This window comes from Lissotriton vulgaris, chromosome 12 (genome assembly GCF_964263255.1).
Source record: "Lissotriton vulgaris chromosome 12, aLisVul1.2, whole genome shotgun sequence".
NCBI classification, from domain to species: Eukaryota; Metazoa; Chordata; class Amphibia; order Caudata; family Salamandridae; genus Lissotriton; species Lissotriton vulgaris.
The window spans coordinates 487245603-487260108 of record NC_141700.1 but is presented as its reverse complement, the minus strand read 5'-3'; the positions used below and the strand labels follow the sequence as shown (position 1 = coordinate 487260108).

General features: G+C 46.9%; 1 protein-coding gene across 1 annotated transcript in view; it reads right to left on the bottom strand.

Annotated features, from left to right (window-relative positions):
• The window catches only part of LOC147676816 (uncharacterized), a 162754-nt gene that overhangs the window by 31624 nt on the left and 116624 nt on the right, over nt 1–14506 (bottom strand). The window contains exon 5 of the mRNA XM_086945232.1: nt 13584–13694. Coding sequence (XP_086801358.1) covers nt 13584–13694 — 111 coding nt within the window. The remainder of the gene's footprint in view (nt 1–13583; nt 13695–14506) is intronic.

The window sequence follows — 14506 nt, the reverse complement described above, 5'->3', positions numbered from 1 at the left end:
TGTTTCTCCGAGGTCATTCACAAATGGCTCGGAGAAACGCCCATATATTCTTGGATTGAGGGGCGTGTTTAGGTCAGACTGGGACCTCGGCGAGAGGGAGGGTGTAACGCCCATCACTAGAAAAGGGGCGGGGCTTAAAAAAGAGAGAAAAATGCCCCCGAATCGCGTCAAGGCGGGGCCTGAACTGAGTGACGCTCCTCTCCTCCAATGGCTGGCCAGCATTTACGAGGCCAAGCAATGGAGAAGAGGGGCGTGTTCAAACCCCATACTACACAACATAAAATTTCGGCTCCGCCCACTGCTTACGCAGTGAGACGGTAGCCTAAACCTAACAAGGTGTTTTTTCCTTTAAGTTTGCATGCATCGCCCCTCTGCCCTGTGACCTCCCACCTCTGCTAGACATCACACCTCCAATCAGTTACCTTCTCCCTGCCGTTTTTAGTGGCTAGTCTGAGCTTCCCATGTGCTCCCTTTCCCCATTTGCTGCAAATGTGTGCACAGCACAACAGGCTGTGTCACGGCTTCTGGTATCTGTCTTCACTGACTCGAGTTCCGTGCTGCATGTTAGTACCCGGCGATAAAGCTGCAGTTAAACGCAAGGGCTTCAGTGTTCCTTGATGAGGAGCACACTTCGGAGTGGGTTGTGATTTGGCACTACCTCGTACGCGTGCCCTTCACCTCTGAAACAGCAGCGCTGGGATTTTGAAGGAAGGTGTAAATTGCCTGTCCCAATGTTCAACCCATATCCACAACACTTGTGAGAGTCACTGATCTGTCTCACCACCACCCCGCCAACCCTCCGACAAATGCGGTGTTTTGCAGGGCGTGAGGTCTTGTCCTGACGGAAAAGGAAGGCTCAGTCTTCCATCCTTCCGAGGCTGGTTAATTGGAGAGTAGTCGAATTTATTGTTTACCGGAGTTTGAAACTGCAAAAGTATTGCATAAATGTCTATATAGAAAAAAAATGAACGCATTACTGTGCAACCGTTGAAGAAGTGTACCTGGCAATGTTTGGCGGGAACAACCGCTGTCGCCCTCGAGGTTTATTTTTTGGCTGCACTTCTGTTAATCAAAACATTAGGCAGCGAAGGAATGAAAGGCGGCCCTGCCTCTGACAGCAGATGTTTTGTGGTTTCTGTTCCCAACCTCAAACTCAGAGTAACAATGTGAATGTGTTTCAGCAACCTACAAGGCGGCCCTCCTGGGCCTACGATCCTTCCAAAGATTATTTGTTTTGTTCGGCTGGGGTGTGCGGCTGTCCATTGTTCGGCTTCCTGTAGTCCTTAAATGTCTGGTCATTGTTGGCAATTTTGTGGATCTGCTGCCATAATATATATAAATAGATATGTTATGTCTAAGTTCAGTACAATTTGACATGAGTGTGGGGTTGTGAATGCAAATGCTTAGCAAGTTAGATGCCATAGCGCCACATTGTGCATGTGATGGTGTCAAGAGTTGTTCCAAACTAGATCTGTGGTTGTAGGGTTTGCTGTTCGTAGGAGTAGATTTAATTTGCCTTTGGGGCCGCAAAGGTTTAGCCAACTCTAAAAGCAATGGCCTATCAGAAGCTTTGAGTGCAGTTCATTTAAGCTGCCCTTATTCGCTGCCGGCAGCTATAAAAACATGCTTTTACAGGGCGATCATCTGACTTAAGCACAAATACTCTGTCTAGTAATTGCCAACATCAGAGTTCCATGACAGGGAGACAGACTGTTTATTGGGAACGCCTTGTGTATTTTGCTCTGTGAAGCAGCCGGAGTTGCTAACTGCAAACACCAGCAAGACTCGATAGGACAGAAGACAAGCCGTGTATAAGGCTATCCCGAAGCAAAGCACAGGCCTGCCGTACAGCTGGATGCCTTGTACCAACAAAAACCAGCGTTTCCACTCACGTTACGCAGCACAGGTTTGCGGTGTACAGGTAACTGGGCTTCACCGTGCTTAACCTAGCATTTACAATCAGCACACACAATAAGTGTAACACATTGAGGGAGACTTCCTAACACACGTGTCACACTGCTGAGAGAACGTGTGCACGAGCCCAGTCAGAGTCTGGTCTTCGGTTCGAATCTCGGAACAGCCGGTAGGGCCTCCGTAGGAGTACAAAAAAACTACCAAAAAAATATCTGCTACGCCTTACCAAGGCCACCCTGTAAGCTATACTAATGTGAACAACATGACGTAATTAAATATGGCTTTGATCTGGCCCTCAAGGAACAAGTGACGTGGCAAGGTGGTGCGGACCGCAGTGCAAGCAAGGGACTCAGGCCCTCTGTCCTACGGCTGGGTATGAAAGTAAAGCAATGACTGGAGTTTAGAAGCCCACGTAGGTTAAATTGGCCCCGGTGCCACTGCACCTACAGGACTATTCCTAGCCACGCCCCTGCAGGGTCCCATGCTGGGCAAGTCTCGTAAATGGGGCGCTGAAGCTAAGATAGCTCAGTGCATGCTGAATCTGCCTGTCATCATTTTGAGGTCGATTAAATAAGCATCACGGAGTTTAGTATTAAAATGCCTTCACTCGCTCTCAAAACGATTCAGTTTATGATGTGCACTGTGTATGGATTCAATATTATAATCGACAGCCCAGAAGAGGCAGGCAGCCGCATGAAATGGGCCCACGCCTTCTGGTGTTGTGGCACCGTATCCCCAGGATCACAAGGCTCGAAAGCGCTGCTTCCAGTCTATCTGTCTCTACAAAGGCCGGCCCCAGAGCGCATGAAGTTCTACCTGCGTGAGAAGGGGTTCTGCTGGTAAAATGGCACCCTGCGCACCCCCCAAATGACGGGCGTTTTTCCGAGCCATTTAAGAATGACCTCGGAGAAACATGGTGGTGTGGAGCGCTCCTCTCTTGCCTTACGATCTGGGAAGGCAAGAGAGGAGCGCTCCACACCACCATGTTTCTCCGAGGTCATTCACAAATGGCTCGGAGAAACGCCCATATATTCTTGGATTGAGGGGCGTGTTTAGGTCAGACTGGGACCTCGGCGAGAGGGAGGGTGTAACGCCCACCACTAGAAAAGGGGCTGGCTTAATAAAAGAGAGAAAAACGCCCCCGAATCGCGTCAAGGCGGGGCCTGAACTGAGTGACGCTCCTCTCCTCCAATGGCTGGCCAGCATTTACAAGGCCAACCAATGGAGAAGAGGGGCCTGTTCAAGCCCCCATACTACACAACATAAAATTTCGGCTCAGCCCACTGCTTACGCAGTGAGACGGTAGCCTCAACCTAAAACAAGCATTTACAATGCAACGGTTTCGCCTTTGCAAAAGTTAGAGCTATTGGCATTGTAAATGACAAAATTTTTATTTATGTGTTGGTTTTGAAAACAGATAAATAAATGCATTGTCATTTACATTGGCAATAGCTTAATAACTCGTAAATGTGAGATATATTGTACCCTACTGGAAGAGCTAAGCAGACAGCAATTACTTTTAGACGAGTTCTATAACACAACAGTGACACTGCTAAATCCAGCGCTTCACAATAGAAACAAAAATGATACATGAGAAGATTACGAGTGAACAAATTACAAAAGCAGACGTTAAGTTACATGAGGCAAAAGTGACAATTGTGAGCAAACAAAATACACGAGGTAGCAAAAGGTACCTTACAGGAGGAATATACAAACTCGAAAGTTTCAAACCGGAATCCCGGAGCGGCCAAGTCCGCTGGTTCAAGACGGCGGAAGGGAGACACAAGAGAGGGGCCATGCATTAAGGGTACAACTGTGAGAGCAGAGGAAGAAGCAAACACATGAGTCGGAGTCTCAGCGACTAAGCGAGCAAAGCCAGCGCGTAACACATGAAGCGGAGAGAGAGCACAGCCGGGAATGGCCAGCACCTGATTTTTATCCTGGTAGGGGTATTGTAGTTTATGCCCAAACAGCTCTGGAACGAGAATAGGGGAATACCTTAGGATAAAGTGTACTTAAATATTGAGGTGATGTGAGAAAAAAACGAAGAAATAAGTACTTTAAAAAAACACTAAAAGCCCTGGTAGGACCAACACGTGGTTGACAGCTGCATTTCCCTGCCAAATACTAATGAAAGAGCGAGCCAAGTAATTGGATTCCTAGTCAAACCCCGAAATGTAAACATTAACACTTTGTTTAGCAATCACAAGTAGTTATTTTTTTTACATGAGAGTTCTTTCAAGAAAATCTAAGAGGACACAATATTTTCCGCACACAGAGCTGAAAATGCATTGTTATGAAAGAGTAACACCAGGCAGGAGTAGGAAAGATAACAACAAGCAGCGATGGGGGAGGGGGGTGAGGAGCTCACGCACCAACATGGGGGGGGGGGGGAGGGGGTGAGTAGCTCATGCATGCATTTTGGCTCATGGCATGGAATGTCACGCCAAGACATTTTACCACTGCAGGTCCTCTGAAGGTGGTGTTCTAAATGTGTACAATTGGAGCAGCCCTGGAGAGGTTAACACACGGTGACTTTTGCAACAGCTGCGCATTCACAAATATAGCTGGTCTTAACCCACTAAACTGGAAGGATTGATCTTTACACAAAGCTTTTTGGAAATGATTAGGCGGTGTGACGATAATGGTGAACATCCACTGCTGATTTACATACATATTTACGGCAGACATGTGCCACGGAAGTAATGCTCGCCGGAAACAACATTTCTGATGAATTCTAGTCAAACCCCAAAATGTAAACATTAACACTGTGTTTAGAAATCACAAGTAGTTATTTTTTTCCCATGAGAGTTCTTTCCTATCTTACCTCCATCCTTCTAAAGAACAGGACACCTCCAGCATTATGACAAGGTGGCTCACATTCTTATAAAAAATTACGCCCACCCCTACAACCATGTTATGTCATCCTCATAACAATGTTTATTCAAACTGTACCACGACGTTATAAACACAACGTTAGTCCTGCGGGTGGCAAGCGGTGCTGCCCACACCCTGTACCAAAGGCCTGATGGCCCTCCTGCCCTGTCGTATCATACAAGTTTCATTTAATCCACGTGGTATATAAACATCCACCCGCGCTATCCTCTTCCGTACCGCCATAGGTCCTTCGAACCCGCATTTCAAGCTCGGCCGCCGTCCCCCTTGTATGCTGGCTCCTAGAGGCGCGTTCTAGGGGCCTTGGTACCCGCTTTACCACACACTGTACTGTCCGTCGTCCTGGCTTGAAGTGTACCTCGTCCTCATATCAAGATATGCAGCCGTCACTCGCCCTCTACCCTATCGACCCATATTCTAATGCAGCCTTATAGAACCCTATGTGCCTCCCTATGTAAAGGTATGCAGCCCACCCTAATATAACCCCGGGTACCCCGATCTTATAGTAAGATGCCCTTCCAGTGTAACGCTATCTGCACATTCTCATGTCACGATATGCCGCCGTGTCTGTTTATTACCCAGTGCACCCCATTCTTACAATAAGATATGACCCCCGTGCCTATTTAACCCTATGTACTCCGTCCGCCTCCCCTATACAGAATCACCCATATGTAAATCTTTGTGCCTCGCCCTTTATATACCCCCTCATTTGAGTTCTACCAGCACCCCCATCCGAGAGGCCGTGCACCCTGATCCCAACGTGTTCCGACTGCTGCTCTCCATTCCAGGGCATTGTGCACAGAACACACACACACACATTCTCCCACTTCTCACGCCATCGCGCACACGTTATTTGTAAACTTCGAGAACTGACAACTAGTGAGGCAGTTTCCGTCAGAAAACCTCGAATTAAAATCGCCATTCGCATATTTACCCTTTGTGTTGCTGCCACTTGGAAAACTAGAGTAACATCAGATCTGAAGTACACTGCACAACTACATACACAGACCACACGCATGCAGATAACAGGGTCGCAGATAAAAAGAAACAAGTCGGGTCCCGGGCCGGCAGCCAATCACAGCGCGGCCCAGGGAATGACGTCATGGGGGTGTTCCGGGCCGGCAGCCAATCACAGCGCGGCCCGGGACACACGGCAACAAGGGGCGGGACTTAAAAAAAGAGTCAGAAACGCCCACGATTCGCGTTCTGAACGGGAAAAAGTGATTGACAACCATGTCTTCCAATGGCTAGCCTCCATTTATGGAGCTAGCCAATGGAAGAAGGGGTGGGTTCAAGTCCCCCATACGAGTTCTAACATTAGATTTCGCCTGCGCGAAACGCTGCTTGCGCAGCTTTCGACAGGCAAAACCTAAAAAGTTATGGAGCCTTAAGCGCGAACTATCCCAAAAAGACTCAGCGCTTGGGGGAAGGGCCAGTAATTAGAGGTTAACCACTTCAAATGTACATCACAGAATTAGAAAACATTTACTGATATTAAAAATCCTATGAGCATAGGTTTGATTTATTGGATTACAAATATAAAAGAGCATGTTTTGTGTGTAAATGTGAAGTAATGAAAACATTCTTTTAAATAATGGGGTCATAAATATAATGGTGGACAAATAAATTAAACATGCTTCTAATCTTGAATTGCAGTCTGGCATAAAGGATAAAGTGTAATCAAATCAAAGTTTTTATATCATTTTCCCAGATTAATCTGAAATTTGAGGTCCTGCAATCTTAGACTGAGCCTACATAAATTATGGTTCACAAGAAGCAGCAGATAAGGTTGCATCCTTTTAGATGGGAAGCTTTCAGAGATATACTGATAATGCTATATCTGTATAACGTAGTCAAGATCTGCTGTAAGGAGTTTGCTGTCAACATTTTTATTAGAGAAATATAGGATTTTTTCTGCCTAGGTATAAGACCTTGATGTGTAAACACCAGGTTACCATTATTTATTATTGTGTACCTGTGAGATTCATCCAACCATAATTCTATGTCAGGACCGGAGGCTTCGATTATGCTTATATCTCTCTCCGCTTTATTAACATTAAATATCACAGCAGCCAGAAAGATAAACCAACAAATCTGTGAATGTGAACAAAGAAAAAAACTCAACCTCCCATAGCATCCAGGGAGGCATCTGAGTATATAGTCCTTCCATTATGTCCATCACCATGCAATACATAGTCCCTTGTCTGTGTCTGACCTTCCTCTTTCTTCGCTGCTTCACAGCCAGTTAAGTCAGCTTTTTCTTTCCTTGAGCCTTTCATGTTTTCTGACTGATATTGTGCTGATAATGCATTTTAACCCCACTGTTTTCGGTCGATGTTAGCCTGGGGATTGCTTGTATGTATTTGTATCTTTGTTTGACAGATTCCTTGACCGGCCGCGGGAGTGTCTCCTGCTCCTTACACGGCCGGCGCCATGCTGTTTGCGGTGCCTTGTAGGGCCGCTAGGGGGACTTGTCTTGTTGGTCTCACAACGCAGCTCCTCAGAGGAATAGCTGTGCTGCGAGAAGCGAGCCCATCGAGCCTTGTGCCCGCTGCCATCACCTGATGCCCGTTAAAGGGTTGTATTTTCTCGCATTTGTGAAAACCAACGCCCCGGCAGGGATCTGTACAGTGGGTCCTCTCATGTTACGCTTACACGCTTTTTTTCTTTATTGCACAATCTCCAACGAAGGCGTGGTGCGGCAGCAGCCCGGTCAGTAATCAGAGGGCTTTGGCGCATTCTAGGTGGTGCAAGTCTAACTCTGGTCCTCAGGACTGCCCAAAAGTTTTGCAGTCCTCTGATCTGCCACAATTTGGTTTGGTGTGGCAAACCTGTATATTAAAAGTGTTCAGCACACATTATAAGGGGAAGTTGACAAAGGGTCCCATTGTTGTTCCTTACTTTATTCATTTACCCAAAATGTGATAATGGAACCAGAGAATGATTACTACGAGGAGGAGGAGGTCCAGGTTTACTTACCTTGGGATGACAACTTCTACGAGGCAGTGGACTCCTCCATCTATAGGGTAGTGAATGAGGTGGTTGGCCCTATTGAGCAGCGCCTCTCAGATAGGATTGTCCACAAATGCACAAAATTGGCAAAGCGTGCACAAAGCTCCATATACCCTCAGCTGAGGCCGCGTCTGGAGAGGATCCCCCACCACCCAAAAAGAAATGTACTGAAGGGGAGAATAAAGATGCTTTTGCGCACCTTAAAAGCGCTTTCCTAGCCAAGGGACCGCCACCCACACCGGTGGCCGAACCTCAGGGCACCCCAGACCCAGCTTCCCTGGAATCTGAGAATGAGGGCTCTCAGGGGGTTTCGGATGAAGAGGCGGGCCCCTCACGGCCTTAGCGCCCAGCAGTCATTCTTTCCTCGACACCGGGAGAAGACTCCGGTATGTTGGACCCAGATGAGCTCATTCACCCCCGATGGTTGCCTGGGCTCCCGGCGACAAGGTAGCCAAGTTTGTCACGGGTCACCTACATAAACCCTTAGAAAAGGAAGCTTGGGGTTCTCTAAGGGCAGAGTGCCCAAGGACCACTTTATATGACAAGGTTGCCTTCCCTCCAGAATTGGACTCTAAAATGGCCACCTTCCGTGCAAAATACATGAAGGATCCACAGGTATAGATAGATCCTGGCAGTCATGCCAGGATAAGCTCTTTGACACCACTGGACCCATGACAGAAATTTCGGACATCGCTGAGGAAACTAAGGTCGCAGGGTCACCTACTTCTCGAGAGGTCCATTCTAACTGGGCGCAACGAGCCATAATTTTTATGGGCAGTGCTAACTGTGCCCTATCAACGGAGCGTTGCCGCTTGCTGTTGATCAAGCTTGACCCTAGGCTAGGCGATTTGGCCTCCGCGGGGCGGTGGGCCAGGGGGGGTCTTTTCAGAGACTCAATGTAAAGGAGTTGGGCAAATTTGTAGCAACATATACTTCGCTGGATAAGGCCAAATCTAATATTAAAAGGGTCTTCAACCAGCGAGTTTTTCACGGGGCCGGCCGAGGCAGGGGCCGCTTTTCCGGCCGTGCTTTCCAACAGATGCCCCCAAGGGGACAAGGCTCTGGTCACGGGTAGTATAACTCCAGCGTGAACTACAACAATTTTTACCCAACGAGAGGCCAACGCTTCAGAGGTCGCAAAGGATTCAAAAACAATGCTGGCTACAGAAATGCCAGCAGTAAGTGTTCTATCGGCGAACCAAGTTCGCATCGGTGGTTGGTTAGCGGTCTTACGGGATGCTAGGGCGACCATTACCTCAGACGCATGGGTCTTACAGTCCGTTCAAGGTTTTCATATAGAGTTTTACGAAAACCCTTGTCAAGAGGATTTTCCCCAGCCAATATCCTTCAATTCCCTCGAGGCACAACTGATTGACAAAGAGGTCTCCAAGCTGCTTCGCAAAGGGGCCATTTGCCAATCAGCTTTACACCCTCATGGCTTCCTCAGCAAAATCTTTTTGGTGGACAAGCCCGATGGGGGACGCCGACCAGTTATCAATCGCAAAGAATTTAATGGGTGGTTGGTATACCACCATTTAAAAAAAGGAGGGAATACATCTCCTCCGAGATGTCCTTCTTCCTTGCGACTGGATGGTGCGGTTGAATCTAAAAGATTCCCCTCTGGTGATTCCAATCCACCCCCCACATCGGCAGTTATTGCAGTTTTGCTGGAGGGATCTCGTTTACAAGTTCACTGCCCTTCTGTTCGGCCTTTCCTCAGCTCCATGGTGTTTCACCAAGGTGCTTCATCGGGCAGTGGAGTTCCTCAGGGCATAAGTATGATCATGTACTTATTCTTCTTATTGCACAATGCCCCTGGACCTTATCCAAACAGCTCCAGTAAGCGGTGTCTCTTTCACTGAGTCTGGGATTTATCGTCAACGAGAGCAAATCCGTTCTCAGGCCTTTTCAGAAGGTGATGTTTCTCGGATTTGTGGTGGATTCCATCCACGCGTCGTTGAGTCTGCCATCCGGGAAAATGGCCAAGATTCATCACGAATTGCGACAAACAGTCTCCAGACCTTACACTTCCCTTCGACACCTGGCCAGGTTAGTGGGCCTTCATTTCTCATCTATTCAGGTGATCTTCCCGGGGCCCCAGCATTATCGGGCCCTCCAACGCTGCAAGGCGTATCATCTGAGGAGAGGATAGTCATAAGACCACTCAGTCCCGCTCTCGGCAGAGGCCAGGAAGGCGATTGCGTAGTCATTGTCCCACATGGAGGCGTGGATTGGTCGGGCAATTTTCGGCTTCGTTCCGGACGATATCATAAAATCCGATGCCAGCAGGTCAGGCTGGGGCACCCGGTGTGGGGATTTTTCCACCACAGGAGTTTGGTCACTGGACGAGCAGAACATTCTCACCAACCGTCTGGAGCTTCTGGGAGGCTCTTTCGCGGTGCAATGTTGGACCAAAGACAAAGTGAGGTCTTGTGTCCTTTTAAAGATGGACAACATTTCGGCGGTTCAATACGTAAACCGCTTGGGAGGTCCTCGATCTCGGGCCTTGGCGAACCTGGCAAAGGACTTTTAGGGTTTCTGCTTGGCTCAACACATTTTGGTCATGGCAGACTACCTTCCGGGCCAGAACAATCAGATTGTAGATTGGCACTCGAGACATCTTCACAATACCAGTCTCTGGAAACTAGATCCTCAGGTTTTTCAGTGTGTGGAGTCTGTGTGGGGACTGTTCTCTGTGGACCTCTTCACGTCATGTCTGGACTGCCAAGTCCCACGGTTCTTCAGTTGGAGACCAGACCCAATGGCTTTCTCCACAAAAGCCTTCCTTCAGGAATGGAGCGAAGAGAGGGGAGAAGCCTTTCTTCCTTTTTCGATGAGCACGAGGACGGCGGCCCAGATTCACTGGCAGGGGGCAGAGATGACCATGATAATACCATGTTGGAGATCGCAAGTTTGGTTTCCAGTTCTTCTGGAGCTTTCTCAGGATTTTCCAACATGCCCTCCCCCCCCCCCCCGTTTCCTCACCTGCTTCTGAACCCAAATTTCTGCATCATGTGGTCACCCAGGGTTTACTCCTTCTCATGGTGTGGTGGCTTTCAGGCAGCGGTGGTCGTTGATGGGCCTTTCGAGACCGGCTGCAGTCCTCTTGTCAAAGGCTTGGGCGGATAGCACCACAAAAAGTTATTGGGCTGCCTGGACAAGATGTGTTTGCTGACGTCTTCGAAGGAGTTTGGGTCTCATGGTCGCAGGTGTTGTTCCAATCTTGAAATTCTTGGCAGATTTGGCTTCAGAGGGGCTGGTGTATCGTTCAATAAACGTGATACGGTCTACAATTTCGGCGGGTCATAACCCAAAAGACGGTGCTCCGGTAGGGGAACATCCATTTGACTGCAGACTTCTGCATGGTATCCGGATTTCTCTGCCTCTGGACCCACGCTATTCTGCCCTATGGGACGTCAACCTCGTGTGGAACCTGTTTTTGTCTTGACAGCCGAATAGGTACCTTTCATTGAAGGAAATATCAGCCAAGCTGGCAGTGCTTTTATGTCTAATCTCCTGCAGGAGAGTTTCCGATGTCCAGGCACTGGACATCTCGGTGAGAGTTTTTTTCCCCCAGATGGGGTAGTATTCACAGTAGGACGACATGAAACCATCCGGGTATAAGATTTAGTATATCTGGCTTTTCAAGACACCCCAAATTTATGTGTGGTGAATTGCCTTAAGGCATAGTAAGAAATAACTCAAGAACTCCGCCCTCCGGGTGAACAACAACTTCTTATTGCTCTTAGGAAACCGCACAAGGTTGTCTCTTCCCCCACCATAGCCAGTTGGGTGCGCTAGGTCATGCAGGAGGCGGGTATTGACACAAAACTATTTGGGAGCCCACTCAGCCAGAAGTGTGATTGCCTCAAAGGCGTTTTCGCTGGGGGCAGGTCTAGAGGATTTAATGAGTGCGGCAGATTGGTCTTCAGGCTCAACCTTCAAAAGGTTTTACTTTAAACCAGTTTTGGATGTGGCTCAGTTTGTGATAAGTAAGTTTTAAACTAGCATAATGGGAGCCTCCGGTCCGGACATAGAATAGAAATTTGCCTAGCACCGTAAAGGTAAGTTTCAATTCTATTAAGGACACTGAGGATTGTCCCACCCGGGGCACAGTTGGTGGGAACCCATCCGTATGATGGTTAGTAACCCATTCATATTTTCAAGGAGTTTTCGGGTATTAGTTGTAAGTGGGTTTCGTTATAGGGTTTCTCATATTGCAACTGTTGAATATTGTACATTGCATAGAGATTTAGTTTCTTGAACCCCTTACGTTGTCTTTGTTCTTCTAGGAAATGATGGTTCAAAACAGGATCATTGATGATTTGGCGTAACTCGCACGAAGAAAGAGGAAGGTCAGACGCAGAAATGGGACTATGCATGGTGATGGACATAATAGAAGGACTATATACTAGGATGCATCCCTGGATCTTATGGGAGATGACGTTTTTTCTTTGTTCCTATTCAAAGATTTGTTGGTTTATCTTTCTGGCTGCTGTGAGATTTAATGTTAATAAAGCGGAAAGAGATATAAGCATAATCCTCGCCTCTGTGTCCTTAATTGAATTGAAACTTACCTTTACGGTGATAGGCAAATTTCTACTCCCTCTAACAGCTGCCATATTGTACTTGCTGTGGCAATTTTATATTCCCATCTCAAGATAGCACTATATGCTTTGAGATGACGGGCAGCTAGGCCTAACTCAAAATGAATTAGTTGTACTGGAAGTTTCCTCTTACGGGAAGTAATCATCTGTATATTTCACTTTCTCCTCTATTTAGGCAAGTGTATTTTGAACAGAGAATACAATCAACACCTCAAGAGCTGCTGATGGAATCGTTAGTGCATACACCTTGAGAGTGTGCTTGTAGGCCAATTTGGAGCATAACTGGGACACAGATCAGTCTCTAATGTAAGCTGGTGCGGCAAAGGACAGAGGCAATACTGAAACATAAGTAGGAGGACCCGGCATATGGGGAGCATGGGCCAAATTTTGGTCTAAATGGAAAATAGCCCAAACTGGGATCTAAGTAGGTCACAGGCCAAACTAGGGTGTAAAGGGGCACACTGCATCATACTTAAAATGACATTCATGTACATTAGCATCATCTTAACTACAGCAAGAGAGAATGGAACGCTTTAGAGGAAATACTTTCACAGCAGCAGAGGCATCTTTTACATGGCGTGTGGTGCAAAGAAACATTTGTGGGGGCGGGGTCCATATTACAGAAGCTAGGGTATGATGGGTTGGCGGAAACAGGTAATCCTAGGCAAAGTGTAGTCACCTGAGGGTGATTTACCCACAAGCACATTTTTTTCAGGGGTGCTGAAGATAGAGTTATTGTTTCTGGTGTATGTGTTTTTCAACTCTTGCTGTTCTATGGTCTTTTTATTGTGTTGACTTGTTGACAAATGGCCACTTCACAGCTCGGACTGCTCCTTTGCATACTGGCAGGTAAAGAGTTCTCGAGAACAGCGTGGACTCCTTCAACATAATTATGTCCGGTTCTTCCTGAGGGAGATTGGTCCACACAGGGCCCTGTCCACCAGAGAGGTGCAGATCCTGAATATTGTTTAAAAAAATGTTATGTCTCCATAGGGCAGACAACCTGTGGTGATGATGGGGACTACAATGGGTAGTAAACACTAGCTTTTTTAAAATATGGAATGCTGGTTGTAAGACCTTGGAAGGATTTTGTAAGTTTAGTTTGGCAGACACCTTATCAGTAGAAAAGCCACTGGATTGCATGTTTGTACCTACCGCTGATCCACCGAGATCAGTCTGGACCCAGCCAGGATGGATGGCGGTGCACAGGATGCCATCCGATTTGTATCCCAATGACTGGCACTGTGTAAGCATGTTCAGAGCAGCCTGCAGGGAAAAAGGAAACAATGATAAGACATGTTATACAGGCCCAAGTTAAACTAAGAGATGCATTCCTAAAACTTCACATTTCATCCACACACGTGACAAAGTCAATCCAAGATTAATCACAGAAGCGTCCTTGTAGACCATGACACCTGTCATTCCACTTATCAACATTACCTGCGATTTACCTGAGATCTAGACATGCGTCATTGTTTGAGCATGCTCCAATACCAATATTACCTGAGCACCAAAAATATGACAGCTTCCTGCAGACTACAGAACTGTAAAAAAACTGCTTCTTTTTAAACTCCAGCCTCTTTAATCATAGATGCCACTATCACTCCAGATCACATGAGATCAAATCAAATTAAATCAGTGTTAATAATCACTGAGAGGATTATTAACACTGGATGTGGTGGTGGATGCGGTGGATGTGGTGGTGGTGGATGCGGTGGATGTGGTGGTGGTGGATGAACCCATCTCAGTGTTAATAATCCTCTTCAGAAGTTTGAAAACCATTATAAAGAGATGTTTGACAAAAAGTTCTCGTTTGGTTGTGTGCATCCTCATTCCCTTGGTTTTTTTGATTAGTGTCAGTGTTACCAACTCTGATGCAGACAAACAAACACCAACTACCTTAAATTACATTTCTAAATGTTATTATGCTGTGTATTGCTGGGGCGGCTGTGATAGAGAAAGAATCACAGAATAAAGCTTCAGAAAAGCATAACTGTGTTAGACCGGTCATCCTTAGGGTGGTCTTTCCTCAAACATTTTGCCTTTTACCTTTTGTTCCTGCTGATTCTTTTTGTTGA